The following is a 20,835-nucleotide window of genomic DNA, read 5'->3' on the forward strand; positions in this document are numbered from 1 at the left end:
TATTTACCTTGATTCTCTCCAAATGCTCTTTCCTGACTTCTGATGAATTCATACTAACAATATAGATGGCAAATTGAATACATTAATTACAGAAGCAAGAAAGATTTCTAAAAACCCACAGAAAATCTATTTTCCTACCCATAAGGGAGTATCATACCTGATGTCAAGAGAGTCTATCTCTCTAGGAACAATACTCCCAATAGCTTATTTGCTGTGAGAACTAACTTCCAAGGTGGAAGATTTCTCATGGAATGGCTGAATAACCCATTTAACATTGAGAAAAGCCCAAAAGTCACATCAGTAAATGATAATGCAAGTGGATGGGGTTGTGATTATTTTTGGTTTGGGAAAGGAATGTTCATTTTTAAACAGGTCCTGTTTACCAGGTGCTTTAGAATCTCCTCCCCGCTTCCCCCCCAAAAAGAGGTGTGGAGGCTGGAAAATACCGTATATACTCGAGTATAAGTCGACCCGAATATAAGCCGAGGAACCTAATTTTGCCACAAAAAACTGGGAAAACTTATTGACTCAAGTATAAGCTGATTTTTTCAGCACAATTTTTTGTGCTTATACTCGAGTGAGATTCCCTCTGAAAGAAAAATGGTGTGGAGCTCCGGAGCTGGGCAGCCGCTTCCCTGCTTCCGTGTTTCCTTTGCAACTTGTAAGCATGGGGGTAATCGGAAGCAGAAAAGTTCTTGCATGAGGATATATTGTTTTTTTCTTTATTTAACTGTTTTTAGGGGGGGGGGAAGACCCACTGTCATGTGAGAATGCTCAGACATGAAATCTATCCGCCTGAAAATAAATGTGTGTGTGTGTGTGGGGGGTTAACAGAGGGAAGACATAGGGAGAAGGCAAAAGTGACGGAAGATCCTTCAGGGGAAACTGAGAGGAGACTCACCCTTGGTTCCAGATGAGCCCCTTCCCACCCCTAAGGAAGCAGAGGCAGCCAGCAAGGGCAGGCAAGCCCTGCTTCGCGGACTCCGTCCGTCCGTCCTCGCTCTCCCACCCACCCAAAGCCACGAAGTCCCCAATCGTGCAGCCCAGAATCGCCCTCCCCTCAGGGGCAGCAACAACGCCGGTGTTTCCTGAAACAAGAAGCTCCGCCGTGCAATGAAAGCGCCCTGGCTCTAGGCTCAGAAAACAACGCGAGCCAAGGTGGCTTCGTTTCCTCAGCCCCAGCTGCTTTCAGTCCGCTCGGGAGGAGGAGGAGGTGGTGGCAGTGGCTCGCGTTATTTTCTGAGCTCTAGGCTCCTAGGCTCGCGATCTCAGAAAACAACGCGAGCCAAGGTGGCTTCGCTTTCCTCAGCCCCAGCTGCTTTCAGTCCGCTCGGGAGGAGGGGAGGAGGTGGTGGCGGCGAGCCCAGAGCCCAGAAAACAATGCGAGCTGCCGCCACCACCATCTCCCCCCTCCTCCTGAGCGGACTGAAAGCAGCTGGGGCTGAGGAAACAAGCCACCTCGGCTCACGTTGTTTTCTGAGCCTAGAGCCAGGGCGCTTTCATTGCACGGCAGAGCTTCTTGTTTCAGGAAACACCGGGTGTCGTTGTTGCCCCTTGGGGAGGGTGATTCTGGGCTGCGCGATTGGGGGACTGTGGCTTTGGGTGGGTGGGTGGTGGGAGCGAGGACGGACGGAGTCCCGGGCAGGGCTTGCCTGCCCTGCTGGCTGCCTCTGCTTCCTTAGGGGCGGGAAGGGGCTCATCTGGACCAAGGGTGAGTCCCCCCTCAGTTTCCCTGAAGGATCTTCCGCCGCTTTGCCTTCTCCCCATGTCTCCCTCTGTTAACCGCCACACACACACACTTATTTTCAGGTGGATAGATTTCGTGTCTGAGCATTCTCACATGACGGTGGTCTTTCCCCCTAAAAACAGTTAAATAAAGAAAAACAATATATCCTCATGCAAGAACTTTTCTGCTTCCGATTACCCCCATGCTTACAAGCTGCAAAGGAAACACGGAAGCAGGGAAGCGGCTGCCCAGCTCCGGAGCTCCACACCATTTTTTTTTTTTCAGAGGGAATTCACTCATAGTATAAGCGAGGTTTTTTTCAGCACAAAAATGTGCTGAAAAACTCGGCTTATACTCGAGTATATATGGTAGTCTCCCTTCCCCTGCATGGGCAAGTTCATATAATAGAATAGAATTCTTTACTGATCAAGTGTGATTGGATACACAAGGAATTTGTCTTTGGTGCATATGCTCTCAGTGTACATAAAGGAAAAAAAATACATTCATGAATAATCATAATAGAAATTGGATTCAATCCCTTGAATCTCAAATTCAATATGATGCTTTATTAGTCTAGTAGAAGTGAACATTGAGTCTTTTTGTTGGTAAAAAGCCAGTAATTCAGGAATAAGTCTTAATTGTTTTAATAATAGAACTTCTACTGTGTCGTTCCAATTCCTAAAATACACAATTATGAAACAAGTTTAGATAAAAGACTTTTATCCAGGTATAATATTCATACCAATATGGCTTTTATGGGATTTTTCTATTTGATTATACAGAAAGAATGTGTAGATTAAGTATTTCTCTTAATATACATATCAATATATATTTTGTAGGCTGATATTCAGAATGGCTTGAAAAACAGTGAAGTTTGCCATAGAAGAGCATTTCATGGTTGGAATGAATTTGATATTACTGAAGATGAACCACTATGGAAAAAATATATTTCTCAGGTAAGAATCTTTTCCAGAACACTTGATTATTTAAGTACCCAAATGACCTACCTTCACACAAGCTAAGAAATGATGGGATCAAAATCAGCTAATGATGTGATAGTATGATGGTGGCAACTGGAGAAATGTATTCCAGCTGATTTAATCTTCCAAGATAGTTACATCCATTACTCAGGTCCCTTTAGGATTAGATTCTTTGAATTTTTCTTCTCTTCTTTTAAAGCTTATTTAAATAAATATTTACACAATATTTTTGATGATTATACTTCTAAATGATATTCTAATTAATAACAAAAGTGCATATAAGTAGTCCTCGACTTATAAATACAATTGAGCCCAACATTTTTGTTGCTAGGATCAAACTTAACACTTCGTTGTTAAGTGAATGTTGCCCAGTTTTGTGGTCTTTCTTGCCACAGTTGTTGATGAATCATTGCAGTTTTTTAAGTTAGTAACATGATTATTAAGTGAATTGTTACATGTCACAAAAAGTGATCACATTACCCTGGAACACTGCAACTGTCATAAATATGAGTTAGTTGCCAAGCGTCTGAATTTTGATTATGTAACCATGGGGATGCTGCAATGGTCTTAAGTGTGAAAAACTCATAAGTCACTATTTCACTGCCATTGTAACATTGTAACATTGAACGATCACTAAACTAACTGTTGAGGACTACCTGTATAAAACTTTTCTTCAAATGTTTTATTTAGAGAGGTATTAGTTAAATTTGATGAATAAAACATATTAAAATCTAGCACATATTTAATAATATCGCTTAAGGCCCCCTCTTTTGAGACATTATAACTTGGGAATTATTTTTTGGTACATTGTTCCCATAAAGTTATCATTAATTTTGATGTAATGGGAAAAGGAATTTTCTTTATTATTCCAAGATATTTCTGAAAAATTTTTTTCCTTTTCTCTGTAGTTTAAAAATCCTCTGATTATGCTTCTCTTGGCTTCTGCAGTCATCAGTGTTATAATGCACCAATTTGATGATGCCGTCAGTATCACTGTGGTAAGATTGTCTTTTCGCATTTAAATGAAGGGTATAGAACCTATGATAAAATTCCTTTAATTATATATCATGGCCAATGGATATACATAATGAGAAATATAGTTCTAATAATATCTAGAGGGCCATTGTTTCAGGTCCAAGCTTTAAATAAACACAGCCCTCTGTATACACACTATGTCACAGAAGTGAGTACACCCCCTCACATTTTGTAAATATTTAAGTATATCTTTTCATGTGACAACACTGAAGAAATGACACTTGGCTACAGTGTAAAGTAGTGAGTATACAGCTTGTATAACAGTGTAAATGTGCTGTCCCCTCAAAATGACACAACACACAGCCATTAATGTGTGCTTGCAACAAAAGTGAGTACATTCCTAAGTGATAATGTCCAAATGGGGCTTCTTTAGCAAGGCAATGGTTGTTTTGGAGGTGTGTTTGGGGTCATTATCATGTTGGAATACTGCCTTGTGGCCCAGTCTCTGAGGGAGAGAATCATGCTCTGCTTAAGTATGTCACAGTACATGTTGACATTCTTGGTTCCCTCAATGAACTGTAGCTCACCAGTGCTGGCAGCACTCATGCAGTCCCAGACCAAGACATTCCCACCACCATGCTTGACTGTAGGCAAGATACACTTGTCTTTGTACTTCTCACTTGGTTGCCCACACACATGCTTGACACCGTCTGAAACAAATATGTTTATGTCTCATCGGACCATAGAACATGGTTCCAGAAATCCATGTCCTAAGTCTGATTGTCTGCAGCAAACCATTTGCGGGCTTTCTTATGTATCATTTTTAGAAACGTTTCCTTCTGGGATGACAGCCCTCCAGACCAATTTGATGCAGCATGCAGCATATGATCTAAGCACTGACAGGATGACCCCCACCCCACCCCTTCAACCTCTGCAGCAATGCTGGTAGCACTCATACGTCTATTTCCCAAAGCCAACCTCTGGATATGATACTGAGCATAGGCACTCAGTTTTTTTGGTCGACCATAGCGAGGCCTGTTCTGAGTGGAACATATCCTATTAAACTACTGTATGATCTTGGCTACCGTGGTGCAGCTTAGTTTCAGGGTCTTGGCAATCTTCTTATAGCCTAGGCCATCTTTATGTAAAGCAGGTGTCTTCAAACTTTTTAAATAGGGGGCCAGTTCACGGTCCCTCAGAGTGTTGAGGGGCCGGGCTGGCTGGCTGGGCTTGGCTAGGTGGTCATGTGACTGGGTGGGCAAAGCTAGGTGTCATGTGACTAGGTGGGTGTGGCCAATTTAGCAGTGCATTTTGCCAATTTAGCAGTCCACTAAACAATACACACAAATTAAACTTTCATGCGTTTTGCTCCTGAGGGTGTTTTATTTGCTTTTGTTTGCATGTTGTTTTGGTTGACTTTTTTTTTTACTAAATTGTTTTTTTAAGATGTTTAGTGGTCCACTTCAGGATACTCAGTTTTGCAGCAATTCTTCTCAGCCCCCAAGAAGCTTACAATGAACAAGATATACTATCAGCCCGCCTCTCTCTCTCTCTCTCTCTCTCTCTCTCTCTCTCTCTCTCTCTCTCTCCCCCACTATCATCGATCCACCCATCTATCCATCCATCCATTTCTGTCTCTGTCTCTCTTTCCATATCTCTCTCTTTTCATATCTCTCTCCACATCTCTCTCTCTCCCCCCTGGGGCATCTTCTGCAGGATCCCCTTCAATCCTGGCAGTGCCCTAGGATACCTTGTTGAATTCCATTCCTTTCCATTTCCATTCCATTCCATCCTATTCCCACTCCCATTCCCACTCCATGCTATTGCTATTCCATTCCATCTCATCTTATTCCCATTCCATTCTCTCCTATTTCCATTCCATTCACACTGCGGTGGTCTCAATCAGCTTTTGGAATCTCACTGGCTGTCCCAGAGCTTCTTCCGCATGTGTCGAACGCACGCAACAGGCTCGATCAAGGGCTTTGGGTGTCTTCCAGGCAAGATCCGACTGGACAGGCATCACTTAGAGTAGATCAGGCAAGGAAACCCCAAGGCGGGGGCTTGGCCGCTGAGACGTGAGCGAGCTAGGGAGCGGGCGCCACAACAGCCACCCCACCATCTTCTTTCCCCCACCGCTGCCGCTTGGATGCTCTTACTGCCTCCCTCTTCAGGAGCAGAGACAGATGTTCTCCTTCAGGGGCACCACCCTGGAACTGCCAAGTGCCAAGTGGGAGAAGGACAGGCAGCCAAGAGGTGGCAGCGGGGTGGGTGGGAAGAAGGTTACAGGGCAGCTGTTGCTCCCTAGCTTGCTCCCATCTCTGCTTCTCCATGGACTGCCAAGCTATCTTCATGAGTGAAGGGCTGCGCCTTTCGCCGGCCAAGGAAAGAGCTAAGATTTGCCACTGTTGCTCTGCCAGGCTGGGGGGGCGGGGGGAAGCTGAAGGGTCCCAATGGGAGAGGCTGCGCCTGCTGCATAATTAAGCATTGCTTCCAAGAGTTGCGTTTAGTGCCACGGTGGCACTCGCCACTGAGGGCCACCCGCTTTCCCTCCACCTCACCTTGGACCCCACATCCAGCCTGTGATTGGGGGATCTGCTGCTTCTGAGCTAATCCGGCCGGCATGGGATAGCACTGCGCTGGAGCATGGCATGCTCTTAGGCCTCCTACCCCTCTCTGCTTCTGCTATGCGTCACACAGGATGAATGGAAAGCACACAGGTATCTGGCACTAACCATGACTCTTGGAAGCGATGTGTAGGCACAGCCTCTCCCATTGGGACCCTTCATTTTTCCCCCCACAGCAAAGTGACAATGGACTAAAGTCCCTCTTAGAATTCTTTCCTTGGCTGGCAAAAGGTGCAGCCCATTTTTGGCCTCTCCGTCCCCCAGAAGCACTCTGCCGGCCAAAAACAGAGCGTGGATCCTCTCAGGGCCTTTGCCTGTCCCTTTTTTGGCCTCCCCCGTCCCCCAGAAGCACTCTCCTAGCCAAAAACAGGACACATGGATGACTCCCTGGGCCTGTCCCCACCCCTTTTTTGTGCTCCCTATCCCTAGAAGCACTCTGCTGGCCAAAAACAAGGCACGCAGATGCCTCCCTGTGCCTCTGCCCGCTCTTTTTTGGCCTTGCCTGTCCCTAGAAGCACTCTGTCAGCAAAAACATTGGCCTTACTTTCCAGTTCTATACCACGGGACTCGCAAAGGGAAGTTCTGTGCTCAGCCGAAGAGTGGGGGCTGGCAGGTAGGTGGGGTGATGTGGGCGGGTCAGCCTCATAATCCCATGCAGGCTGGATTAATGGCTTCAGCAGGCCATATCTAGCTTGCGGGCCGTAGTTTGAGGACCCCTGATGTAGAGCAACAATTTGTTGTTTCAGATCCTCAGAGAGTTCATTGCCATGAGGTGGCATGTTGAACTTCCAGTGACCAGTATCAGAGAATGAGAGCGATAACATCAAATTTGACACATCTGCTCTGCCTTCACACTTGAGACTTTGTAACACTAACGAGTCACATGACACCAGGCAGGGAAAATGGCTACTTGGGTCCCATTTGGACATTATCACTTAGGAGTGTACTCACTTTTGTTGCCAGGGCCTTAGACATTAATGGCTGTATGTTGCTTTATTTTGAGGGGACAGCACATTTACACTGTTATACAACTGTACACCCACTACACTACATTCCCATTGTAGCCAAGTGTCATTTCTTCAGTGTTGTCACATGAAAAGATATACTTAAATATTTACAAAATGTGAAGCGGTGTACTCACTTCTGTGACATAATGTATTTAGATATTCTCAGCTATTTTTTTTCAAATTATTTGCTTTAGATCAAATGAAATTGCTTTGCATTGCTTGCCATCCCAAATTGCTTTGTCTTTCCACATAATACGTTTCACTGAAACATGCATTTTAACTAGCTTTAAGAAATTGTATTTACTCAGTTTTATCTGTATTTAAAGACCAGATGTACAGGTGAAACTCAAAAAATTAGAACATCGTGCAAAAGTTCATTTATTTCAGTAATGCAACTTAAAAGGTGAACCTAATATATAAGATAGACTCATTACATGCAAAGCAAGATAGTTCAAGCCATGATGTGTCATAATTGAGATGATTATGGCTTACAGCTCATGAAAACTCCAAATCTACAATCTCAGAAAATTAGAATATTGTGAAAAGGTTCAATATTCTAGGCTCAAAGTGTCCCACTCTAATCAGCTAATTAAGCCATAACACCTGCAAAGGGTTCCTGAGCCTTAAATAGTCTCTCAGTCTGGTTCAGTAGGAATCACCATCATGGGAAAGACTTCTGACCTGACAGTTGTGCAGAAAACCATTATTGACACCCTCCATAAGGAGGGAAAGCCTCAAAAGGTAATTGCAAAAGAAGTTGGGTGTTCCCAAAGTGCTGTATCAAAGCACATTATTAGAAAGTTATGTGGAAGGGAAAAGTGTAGAAGGAAAAGGTGCACAAGCAGCAGGGACGACCACAGTCTGGAGAGGATTGTCAGGAAAAGGCCATTCAAAAGTGTTGAGGACTTAAACAAGGAGTGGACTGAGGCTGGAGTCAGTGCCACCATCCACAGAGCCACCATACATAGATGGATCCTGGACATGGGCTTCAAATGTCGTATTCCTCTTGTCAAGCCGCTCCTGAACAACAAACAACATCAGAAGCGTCTTACCTGGGCTAAAGAAAAACAGAACTGGTCTGTTCCTCAGTGGTCCAAAGTTCTCTTTTCTGATGAGAGCAACTTTTGCATCTCATTTGGAAACCAAGGACCCAGAGTCTAGAGGAAGAATGGAGAGGCACACACTGCAAGATGCTTGAAGTCCAGTGTGAAGTTTCCACAGTCTGTGTTAATTTGGGGAGCCATATCATCTGCTAGTGTTGGTCCACTGTGCTTCATTAAGTCCAGGGTCAACGCAGCCGTCTACCAGGAGATTTTGGAGCACTTCATGCTTTCTTCCGCAGACGAGCTTTATGGGGATGCTGACTTCATTTTCCAGCAGAACTTGGCACCTGCCCACACTGACAAAAGCACCAAAACCTGGTTCAGTGGCCGTGGGATCACTGTGCTTGATTGGCCAACAAACTCGTCTGACCTGAGCCCCATAGAAAATCTATGGGGCATTGCCAAGAAAAAGATGAGAGACATGAGACCGAACAATGCAGAAGAGCTGAAGGCCGCTATTGAAGCATCTTGGTCTTCCATAACACCTCAGCAGTGCCACAGGCTGATAGCTTTCATGCCACGCTGCAAGGAGGCAGTAATTGCTACAAAAGGGGCCCAAACCAAGTACTGAGTACATATGCATGCTTATACTTTTCAGAGGTCTGATATTGTTCTATGTACAATCCTTGTTTTATTGATTGCATGTAATATTCTACTTTTCTGAGATTGTAGATTTGGGGTTTTCATGAGCGGTAAGCCATAATCATCACAATTATGACAAATCACACCTTGAACTATCTTGCTTTGCATGTAATGAGTCTATCTCATATATTAGTTTCACCTTTTAAGTTGCATTACTGAAATAAATGAACTTTTGCACAATATTCTAATTTTTCGAGTTTTACCTGTATATTAAGATTGTATACTATACCTGGTATTTTAAAGAATGCCTTTTTTCTGTAAGATTTTTGATTGTATACATGGCAAAGTAAAATTTCTAAATCCTTGATTATTACTAAATATATTAAAAATACTTGCACACTGTTCCCATTGTAAGGTTTTTAAATTTAAAGAGAAACAAATTATCTGTGCATCTACATTGCTTCTTATGTAACTATATTCTTTGTTCAGTGATACATTGATTGAATGGAGTTGTATAGTAGCAGCAGTGATCATATTATTTTTGTTCTCTTCTTTTTTTCTAAAAATTTGACTGATTCTACTGTATAAGACAAAGCTGTTTTAGATCCTGTTAAATTGGAAACTGTAACAATAGTATTTGAATATAGTTTAAATCAATTCTAGAATTTATGGGGTGGGCAAGGCTGATGTACTTTAGCTATGTTTCCCCTTCTCTGCATTGAATGTATAAGCTTGGTTGCCCACTGCATCTTGTCAGTACAGATAATTCCCGGGTTACGAGTGTTCCCTTAGAGCAGTGGTTCCCAAACTTTTTCAGTCCACCGCCCCCTTGATACTACAAATTCATCCTCAGTGCCCACCACCCAGGGGTGGGATTCAAATTTCTGTGGGCATGGCCTAATTTGAAGGTATGGCTTGTTGATCACATGACTAGCTGGCATGGCTTGCTGGCTGGGCGTGGCTTGCTGGTCACAGAACCCGATAGATGTGGTTTGGTGGTCATGTGACTGGGTAGACAAGGGCAGTTGACTGGCAAACCAAATACAAGTGGTCCTCACTTAATGGCTAGTTGTTTAGCAAGTGTTCTAATTTATGACTGGCCTCCCCAGAACTACTTGACCTGTTTTTGGAGTTTTGACAGCCATGCACACATACACCCCCCCTCCTTCCAACCCTGCTGGAGCAGGTCATTGGACTAGAATCGACAAAGCATCTCTGATTAGATTCTAGTAGTGAATAGAATCTAATTAGAGATGCTTTGCCGATTCTTGTTGATTTTTATTTGTATTTCTTTATTTTATGTTGCTGAATTGCATTGCATTTTATGTTGCTGAATTCAATTGTGTACAACCCAGAAGCTTTTGTGATTCTTTGCAGCAAAAATTACCAACCTCTGGCTTTGCTCTACTTTTCAAACATGCTGCCAGTACCGCATTCTAGGTGCCGGCCCCACAGGTCCATCCATTGAGCCCTCTGCACCGGAGAGACCTGCCCAAGCAAGTCCAAGTGGAGCGGTGCACCAAGTCAATGGATTGAGCTTGAGAGAGGGAAAGAGAGAGAGAGAGAAAAGAGAGGGAGAAAGAAAGAAAGAAGAAAAGAAAGAGAAAAGGGAAAGAGAAAAGGGGACAGACAAAGAAAGAGGGGAGGATGGAAGGAAGGGACAGAAAGAAAAAGAAATAAAGAAGGAGGGAGGAGAAAGATAATGAGATATCTATTCTAGTCCAATCACCTGCTCCAATAGGGTTAGAAGGGAGTGTGTGTGTGTTCTCTTTGTAATTTACCAGTACATTTTGGTTTTGCCTTCTTCAAAATTGGCACTGTGATACATTGGGGAAAAGTACTTTTTTAGGGTGGAGGTCTGGTCCAATGGATCCTGTTTAAAGCCTCAACAAAATGTGAGAGCTTCCTGATAATCTTGACCATGTTTCGTCCACAAAACCTTTAATAGAAGCCAAAGATGTTTCAATGTGCTGGCAAAAATGCTGGCAAAGATGTTTCAATGTGGAAAAGGGCCTCAAGTCTAAACTAGGCCTCATTTCAATCTGCTACATCAGGTCATTCTCTCTCTCTCTTTCTCTCTCCCCTCCCTCCCTCCCTCCCTCCCTCTCTCCCCCTCTCTTTCTTTGTCCCTTTTCTTTCTTTCTCTTTTCTCTTTCTTTTCTTCCTTCTCCCTTTCTCCTCTTTCCCTCTCTCAGACTCACCCCATTGACTTGGTGCACTGCTCTGCATGGACTTGATTGGGTAGTCCCTCCAGTGCAGCAGGCTCAATGGGTTGGACCTGCAGGACCAGCACCTAGAATGCAGCAGTGGCAGCATGTTTGAAAAGTAGAGCAAAGCCAGACTGGCTTTGCTCTATTTTCCTGATGTGCCTGCAGGGCCGGCACCTCCTTTCTCCCACACTTCTCTTCCCCTTTCCTTCCTTTTCTCATTTCATCACTTGTTTTATTTTTTTCTATTTTACACCATGATAAAATAATAATAAAGAAATAATGAAGGAAAACCATTGGAAAAAGGACCATTATTATAGCAGCGCTTCCTATTCCACAGCCAAGATATGCAAATTTCTGAGGGAAATAAGTTCATCACGAATCCACTTCTATGTCCGCATTTTTATATTGGCAATTTCCCCCCAAAATGTTACTTTGTATATTTTTTTCTGATGAAAGTATCGATTGTTGCGCTTTGAAATGATGGGCAGATATTTAAATTGTCCAAGGAAAGGAGCGGAAAATGGAGGAGAAACGACCAAACTTTGTTCCAGGATTTTCATCAGGGGCTGCTTTGCAAGGACAAGTGGAATCCTGAGCCACAGAAAGAAAGGGGGAGATGCCTTCCCATTGAGGGCTGAGGGGGAGATCGGAAGGGGCTCTTCGAGCGAGAGAGACACAGGTTTCAAGGATGGAAAACCCCATTTTCTCCTGTAAAGCCTAGAGATCCCTATGGAAATCCCCCCGTCAAGGGGAAGGGGCCTGGGGAGAGGATCTGGCCAGATTAGGGGGGATCTCTGCAGATCCTCTCCGTCTCTTCTGCATGGACTGTCAGCTGAGGGTTTTCCTGGCTTCCCTTTGGATTGGGGTGAGTGTGGGGCTCCCAAGTCCTGGCTGGCTGTGGGGCTGCACCTCCCCCCTTGTCCTCCACAGCACCTGCTGGAGGCTCCCTCCTTCCTGATGGGGGGGGGGGGAGCCCGAAGGACCCCTTGAGCTCTGGCTCCATTTTGCCTGTCTGGAGTCTTGGCAACTCCAGCCTGGGCGCCCTATGGGGACTGTGGGAACTCAAAGGGCATCTAGTCCGTCCCTCCAGGCGCACAGAGAAAGGGAGATTGGATGAGAATCATGGGGGGGGGCGCAAAAGGAAGTCCACCCTCCCCTCCGGAGCTGGCATGAAACACCCTCCTAGAATGCAGCCCCCCCAAGACTGAAAAGATCCCCCCTCCCACTTTCTCTGCTTCTTTCTCTGCTTGGAACTCTCTCCTCCATCCGGTGAAGTCAAGGGAGACTCTGCCCAGAGACTGATGACACTGGAGCAGGGAGAATTCCCATTGGTGCTTCAGCTCGTTCTGGCCCCTCCCAGCTCAAAACTCCAAGAAAAATATTTCTTCCCCCTTGACACACATTCCTCCTCTGACACACACATACACACAAACACACATGTTCATATCATGGGTAGATTCTTCCATGGGAAGAGCTGCTGCACTGGACAACAAGATGGGGAGAGAGAGGTAGCCATCTGCATGCCACCTGTTTCTTTCCCCCCTGGAGGCTGCCAGAAAGAATGCCAGCACACACCCCCTTGCCACTTAGCGCTCCCCCAAGGTATCCCACCGCCCCCCAGGGGGCAGTACCGCCCACTTTGGGAACCACTGATATAACTGAAGCTAAGGGCATTGCCATGGCTATCCAACCAGCCTCATCTTCTCATAATCTTCCTTTCCCTTCCTTCACTTAGTTGGCATGAATACTGCCAATGTCCTTAACTTTTACTTATTTTGCCTCTCCCTTAACACTTCTACTTATGCCTGGACCCAGAGCTTTCAGTCTAAACAGATTATCTGGAATCTTCATGGAATGGTTCATGTTTTGCATAGAAGCAATATTTGGAATTTAAATGTTATCTTTTACTAAATTACAGTACATAACTTAGCTTAAGAAAAAGGTAGTATAAAAGGAGAAAATTGGCATGTTTTTCATTTTTCAGGTTTTTTTTCTTTTGAATGGTTCTAGATAAGAAAATAAATCTTTGTCTGGATATTGGCAAACAATAAAATCTTGAAAAATGTTTTTGATTTTCATGGTATCCATCCATTAATGATGTGTCCCCAACTTTGTCTTTTGTGTAAAAATATTATTAGACACATTGGAGAAAACACAAATATATTTGAAATGGTGGTAAGCCTAAGAGACTTAACAAAAAAAGTATGTGAATAATGATGTAGTCTAAATGATCCCAGAATTAATTCATTACATTTTCTATTCTTTTACATACTGACAATATAATAAATTTTTCACTTGATTTAGTAATAATGGAATCCTAACTCAAAATGTAACTGAAGTTGCCTACTTTTTAAATTTGGTTCCTAATATCTTCTGGATATTTATTTGTTTTCTCTGCATAGTATTTAACTTGCATATTTACTAAGATGCTAAAAATATAAGTAGCATTTATCATCTTTCTACAGGCAATACTTATTGTTGTTACAGTTGCCTTTGTTCAGGTAGGAATTTTTCATTTGCTTCTTTCCAGTCACTATTTGTTATGTATTTACAATTTTTATGGCAATTAAAACATTTAAGAGTTTATTGGTAGATTTATTTTTTCCTATTTTCCTTCTTTTTAATGTATTTATATCTTTGATTCAAAATAGAAATATGTATTGAAATACAGTATATATCCAGCAGAGTATACAGGAAAAGAGGGACTAAATTTATAAATAAATGTCTTGCAAAGAAGAATTTCCTTTTGCAACCTATTGATAAATATGTTGGGATAGGTCTCACAGTTGGAAAAATATTGATATACTTTTTCTGATCCAGATTATTGATGTAAATCTGAATCTCTCTCTCTCACACACACACATGCACACACACACACACAGAAGGAGCCGGAGGCATATTATACATGCATATACAGGTAGTCCTTGACTTACAGCAATTCATTTAATGATGATTCAAAGTTGCAACAGCATTGAAAAAGAGCATTCTAATTCTATTTAGCATTCTTATTAAAGCTGAAAAATATGACTTGGGTTCTCAGGGGTTTCATTCTAGCCCCAAATTGGATACTAAAATTTAACAAGATTTGGGAATTTGGAGACTAATCCTCAGAGCTTAGGATCATCCTCTTTTTCCCATGAGAAATTCTTCCAGGTTCACCTATAGCAGTTTTCTAGGCAGTATCTTTTTATTCCCATATTTGATGCAAATGCAGTGAGAGATTTGCCATAAAAAAACAGACTTGACAACCAAGAAACTGTAAGAGGCTATATTTATTCAAGATATTTACAGATAGGATACCCACTCCCAAATGAGTAGGAGGAGACACCATCCTTAAGATGGTTACAATCATTTATAGGATATCACATTGAAAATATTATATAATCCTTCCTGTTTTTTTCACATAAGGGTTTTAGGGACTTCCATGGGTAAGCCTGGGTACTTTTCCATCCTTTAACTCCTCCCAAACTCCTCCCAAACAATCATCTCTGGGAACCACCTTGTTCCCATCACCATATTTCCTGTTATATTCATCTAACACAATAAGTCATTAACAAGCTTCCGTTAATGTCAGAGTGACCCAGCACTTCTTACATTAATTCTCAAGCCAAAATACAACCCCACTCCAGCCAAGGACATAATATTTTTCACTTTAAGAATACATAATATGCTGGTTAAATACTCTTATATAAGTGTTCAGAAATCATTCTAGAAAGTCACATCTTGAACAAAGATGAAGTCCCTTCTGTTCTATATTTTCTTAGGTGTAACTTGCAATACATGTTATTTTCACATATAGCATGTAGTATGTTTATCAATATTTGGTAATCAACAGATTCCACTTTTGCTAATAGGCATGTAATACAGGTTGTAGTAATATTCATTGTAAAAGTACCTACACAGAATAATAGTGCTACATGAAATTTCTGGATGTCATTTATTTTTGGAAAATGAATTTTAAAATAGATGGCTTCTTCAACCCCCGAACAGATTGCAGCCCCTTCCCTCCCAGCTTTTGGCAGGCAGATAGCTTCGGAATTCAATTCCAGAAGCAATTCACCGGCTTATAGCTGTAATGAAGGGTTCTGAGGGGAAGTTCGTTGACACATCCTAACTGGGTGGGTCATAAAAACTGATGGGATATCTGTCCCTTCAGTTAAAAGATAAAAGAGCAACGTTCCATGAAGAAATTCTTCAGAGATCTCTTCCCGTGCGTATTTTCAGTTAGCCATATTCCCCATAAGTCCTGGATGTCATTTCTTGATTATGCCATGGAATGGTTCTGATTGATCTTCTGGAGGCAGTAATAGCATTCAGCGATGCAGTTTACTGACTTTTTTACCCAAATTGTGAAAGAGACTTCTGGAGTGGAGAAATCAGTGTGAGCCACATGGGAAGAGCTAGGTAGTTCACTCCATAACCAGTCACATTAATTGTTCCAAAGAAGGAGGCCAGCTGCCATGAGAAAGTCACTTGGTGTCCTATGATTGGGCTGACCTGGGAAGATCCACTACAACAATTACATTTTGTGCTGAAAATTTAATTCTGCCCCTCAGAGAAAAAAAAAAATCAGTTAATAATTTTGCACATGTAGAAAATACCAAATCAACTACGGAAGTACAAACATTCAGAAATCTTGTGCATATACTAAAGCCTGGTCTCTAATTTCATGCTTTGTATTTGCAGGAATATCGTTCTGAAAAATCTCTGGAAGAATTGAGTAAACTTGTACCTCCAGAATGTCACTGGTAAGGAGTAGCTTATTCTGGTTTTACATGTATGTGACATGTCTGAAGATGCACATCTAATTTCATATTATGCAAAATGACTGAACCTGTGATTTATTTGAATTGGCTTCTGTTTAGCAGTAATTATTTTGATTATTTCAATTTAATTTTAAATTAAATTTAAAGATTAGAGTGAAGAATAGTATGAAATATTCTTAGAAAATAAACGATGAGCGGGAATTCTTTAAATCAGGGGTCCCCAACCACCGGGCCGCGGACCGGTACTGGTCCGTGGATCATTTGGTACCGGGCCGCAAAGAAAATAAAAATAAAATAAAAATGGCGGCTTTCTTCACCTTCGGTGAATGCTGCTGGGATCAGGGATCAAGGACACAAATGAAAGAAGGGGAGGGAGGAAGCAACCAAAGCCTGTCCTGCTCTCCGGCTCAGCGGCTTCGGTTTCCTCCCGCCTCGTTCCTCTCTCAGTTGCTCTCTCGCTCCTCCACCAGCCCAGGAAGAAACTGCTTCAAAGAAGCCGGCAGGGTGGCTCTTCCTGTCGGCGCAGATCCTCCGAAGCGCCCGTTCACCCCCACCCCGCCGCTCGCGGTTCAATCCAGTGCTCCGTTCTGCCTGCCTTCCTGCCTTCGTTTCTGGTTGTTTCGGAATAGCTTTGGCTGAGAATAATAACTATTCGCCTCTTTTACTCAGCCGAAGCTGCTCAGAAACAACCAGAAACGAAGGCGGGCAGGCAGGCAGGCAGAACGGAGCACTGGATTGAACTGCGGGCGGCGGGGTGGGGGTGAACGGGCGCTTTGAGGAGCTGCGCCGACAGGAAAAGCCACCTGCCGGCTTCTTTGAAGCAGTTTCTTCCTGGGCTGGTGGAGGAGCGAGAGAGAGCGACTGAGAGAGGAATGAGGCAGACACCTGACACCTGTTTTATTACCCAACTAGGTAACAACATCAGATGTTATCTAGTCAGGTAATGAAGCATCTGCAAGCAAACCACCAAACTCGGAGTCCTCCCCCTCCCCCTCCTTGAAAAAATCTCCCCCCCGCCGGTCCTTGAAAAAGTGTTTCTGCGTGAAACTGGTCCCTGGTACAAAAAAGGTTGGGGACCACTGCTTTAAATGACATATTTTTATGTTCTTTTTTCATTGAAAGAATAGTGAATGCAGACATTTTTGAGCCACCAGATGATAATTGACCTTTTGAAGGGGGAATCTAGTTTGTTGAAAATGTGCATATGGGCAGAGAAATAGTTCATAGTCATATAAATAAAAATGTACAATCTTTCAAATATGTCATATTTTAAGGTTTTTTTAAATAACAAATTTTATTAATTTTTTTAAAAACAATACACAAACAAACAAAACATAGAATATAAGAACATAAGACATCTTTTCTAAGAACTGCTTATTGAATTTTAACAAAACAAATAAAACATCTTATTTTAAAAAAGAATAGTTCCAGATTATCACATTTCCATACAAACACAATTTGAAATGCATATTTATCTTATATATTCAACTTCATATCTTTTTCCAACTTCTCTCTATTTCTCCCTTTTCAATTATATTTCTTTTACCTTAATTTCTAAATCTTTATTCATTGTATACTTCCATCTGTCTTGTTTACAATTTCATTGTTCTCTTCCAACATTCTTCTAGAGTTTTATTAATTCAAACATAGACAAACAAAACACAAAACATAAATACATAAAACTTCTTTTTGGAAAGCGGCTTAACCCCGGGTTACATCTTTTTGTGCAGACATAAATCAAATTCATGCTCACCTTATATACTATTTCATATCTTATTTAACATTCTGTATTTTCTATATATTTTCTCTCCTCTATTCACTCTCTTAATTCTATTTTATTTATTTCATCTCAGTTTAAATCATTATACTTGCATCTTTTGTCCGTTCTTTTTCAATTATCTATTTATCTTTTCTTTCTAATACAATATTTCTCCTGTAATCACTGGTTGAAGTATGACACCTTTTTATCTTTCACCTAAATTTAACACTTAAAATAATACATACTTTCCATACTTATTCTGCTTAGTACATTCTAAATACTACATTTTAAAATAATAAGAAAAAGAAAAAATATGCTTATCATATAGTAAAAACAATGTTCCATAGGAAATTAAACTCTATTATTAAATTTTAGACATTTTATACATTCCCTTTAATGTATTGTTAACTCATATAATATTCCAATTTTCTAACTCTATTTCAAATACTAATATCTACAATACAGTCTTATGTACTTTTGCAGAATCTTTTTTTTAAATTGTATTTTACCCTTTCTCTAAAAAAACCCTGTTTTTTAACATCTTGTTTTAAGCCTTTGTGACTTCTCTTCCCTTTTTCCCTTCCTTTCTTGTCAATTCTAGCCTTTTTTTACCCCCCCCATCTCTCAATCTCTGCTCTCTTAGTCTCCCCTCTCTGTTGTATTCCTCTTTTCTGTTGTTTTCTGACATTGTATCGATTTTTCACCTTATTTTTCCCTTTCTTGGTTGCTTTTTTAAGTTCTGAATTCTCCATTTTCTTTCCCCTCTTTCTCTTTTCTTCCTCAACTAAGATTATTTGTCCATTAAAGATGGCTTCTTCTTCTTCATCTCAGCTTTCTTGTTGTTGTAGCTCTTGATAGGTAGAAATCGCCATTTCTAAAAAGTGAAAGATAGATCCAGAAGAGCCCTTGCCTTCTTGTTCCTCTTCTTTTAACTTTTGGAATTCCATTTCCAATTCTTCAGCAGATAATTCCATTATAAAAAAAAAAAAATTTTTTTAAACAACCCAAATGTTTTTAGTCTTTCAAGGAATAGTTTCCAAAAGTCCCAAAGTCACAAAGCAATCCAAATCAGAACAAACTGTTTCATTTAGCACTTTCTTCTTTTTATATTTTCTCTTCCTGGGGTAAAATTCAATTACACAGTTCCAAAATGAGTTTTTGGAAGTCTTATAAGTTCTTTACCTCTCTCTTCCCACTTATAGCAAAAAAATTTTTTAGTTTTTAGTTCGAATGTTAATATCCCCTTGGCTTTAATTTTCAAGTTTAGCTACCTTCTGTGCCAAAGCAGGTTTTTCGGATTTCCATCTGCTATTTCCGTAGGGAAGGAGAGTGAGAAAATATAACTTTCCCTTTCCACTTTCTTCCGCTGCGTTTACGATCTTCTTAGGAAACAATGTATCTTTGAAAAAATTAAATTTCCAGGGTATTTAGAAGTTCCTTATTGTCCCGGTTCAGCCAAAAACTTTCACTTTTTTAGACTTCCTCCTGCACAATCTTGTCCGGCTGCAAGCTTCTTTGTGGCAGTCATTGCTGACCGCTGCTCCACCGCCTTTGGAAAAGGGAGTTGTGCTGGCTGAGGAGGGGGGTTGCGATACTCCCGGACCCCTATCCGGATCTCCCCTGTCTTCAGTTACCTCTACGGGGTAACCATAGCCTCCAAATCCAGCTGGATCGGGGGCACTCCAGCAGCGAGCACAGCAGGAACTGCGCACGATCGCAGATTCCTGCCACCGCCAAAGCCTTACAAACCGGAAGTCCCATATTTTAAGGTTTTTATCATTTATATATAAATTGTTGGAATTTGTGGCTATTAAATTATACTGACCTGTATTCAAACATGCATACCTTAAATTCCATCAATTTGTATGAGTCCACGCAAACCTGCTTTTAATCCAGCTCTCTCTAAAATGATCTTTTTAAAGAGATTCCATAAGACAGCTCCTGACCATAGTTTTGATTCTGTACAATAGTTCATTAAAAATCTGGCAAATTATAGATGTGGAAAAATCATTGTGCAAAAACCACATTATGTTTTTTTAATATTCAACATTCATGATACAAATTTCAAAGGAATTTTAATAAAGGAGAAAAAATAGTTGGCATTTTGATTTCTGTTCATATTGATGAAGTTCAGTCACAATTTTTACTTCAAATGGAACAAATATCTGAAAGGGAAGATGTTTAATATAGCAAATCAATCAAATTTTATCCAGAAGTATACACAAAGGCTATCAAAGATTATAATTATAGTTTTTTTTAATTTATTAAATGTAGGCATTGCATAAGCCCAGATTGACTCTGGGTAGCTTACATAAAACTAAAGAAGGTAGAAAATACAATATAAGTAGAAATGTTTTTTTAAAAAGGGGGGGTAGAAAATGATAAATCTGGTCATCCACACTTATACATGCAAATGTATCTTACATGTTCTAATCACTTTAACCCAAACCTTTGGAAAATAATCAAGTCTTATTAGCCCTTTGAGATAATCCAGTGAAGAAGCACATAGATACTCTCTATATCCTTACTGTAAAGTTAAATTAACAAAATCTTGCCAGTCTGAAACTATTCTTTCCCTCCTTTCCTTCTACTCAGTGGAAAACTAGTGGGGGTCTAATCTAAAATGCTTCCCACATCTCTTCTGTTTCTGTAGATTGAGATGCCTTTTGCATGATGATTATCTTGTCTGTGGCTCTTCCTCCTGTCTTCCAAGGTCATTCCCATCTACCTCTACAGGTCATTAGGGCTTTTTAGAATACCATCAGGATAGGACTAATGTGCATTGTGGTCTTATTTAGCTGTTAAATGTAAAGGTATTTTCTTTTTAATTCTTAAAATAAATGTGAAGGAATAATATATTCTGTTAGGTTTTTATCTATTTATGTCTCTCCAGTGTTCGAGAAGGAAGGGTAGAACATACACTTGCAAGAGACTTAGTTCCTGGAGATACTGTCTGCCTGTCAGTGGGTGATAGAGTTCCTGCAGACTTGCGCTTATTTGAGGTATGAAGTCAATGATAGTAAATAATAAAACTGACTTCTCTTTAGATTTGTAACAATGTGCACTCATAAGCCAATTTTAACAACTGAATACTATAATGTTG

General features: G+C 41.1%; 1 protein-coding gene across 12 annotated transcripts in view; it reads left to right on the top strand.

Moving 5' to 3' along the window:
• Nucleotides 1-20,835, top strand: part of ATP2C1 (ATPase secretory pathway Ca2+ transporting 1) — a 99,912-nt gene that overhangs the window by 24,989 nt on the left and 54,088 nt on the right. For all 12 annotated transcript variants that reach the window (XM_087916683.1, XM_087916690.1, XM_087916687.1 and 9 more), the window contains 5 exons: nucleotides 2,566-2,682; nucleotides 3,615-3,704; nucleotides 13,673-13,708; nucleotides 15,894-15,955; nucleotides 20,626-20,734. In XM_087916683.1, coding sequence (XP_087772809.1) covers nucleotides 2,566-2,682; nucleotides 3,615-3,704; nucleotides 13,673-13,708; nucleotides 15,894-15,955; nucleotides 20,626-20,734 — 414 coding nt within the window. The remainder of the gene's footprint in view (nucleotides 1-2,565; nucleotides 2,683-3,614; nucleotides 3,705-13,672; nucleotides 13,709-15,893; nucleotides 15,956-20,625; nucleotides 20,735-20,835) is intronic.

This window comes from Pseudonaja textilis, chromosome Z (assembly GCF_049901715.1).
Source record: "Pseudonaja textilis isolate UNSWEBS1 chromosome Z, rPseTex1.2, whole genome shotgun sequence".
NCBI lineage: Eukaryota > Metazoa > Chordata > Lepidosauria > Squamata > Elapidae > Pseudonaja > Pseudonaja textilis.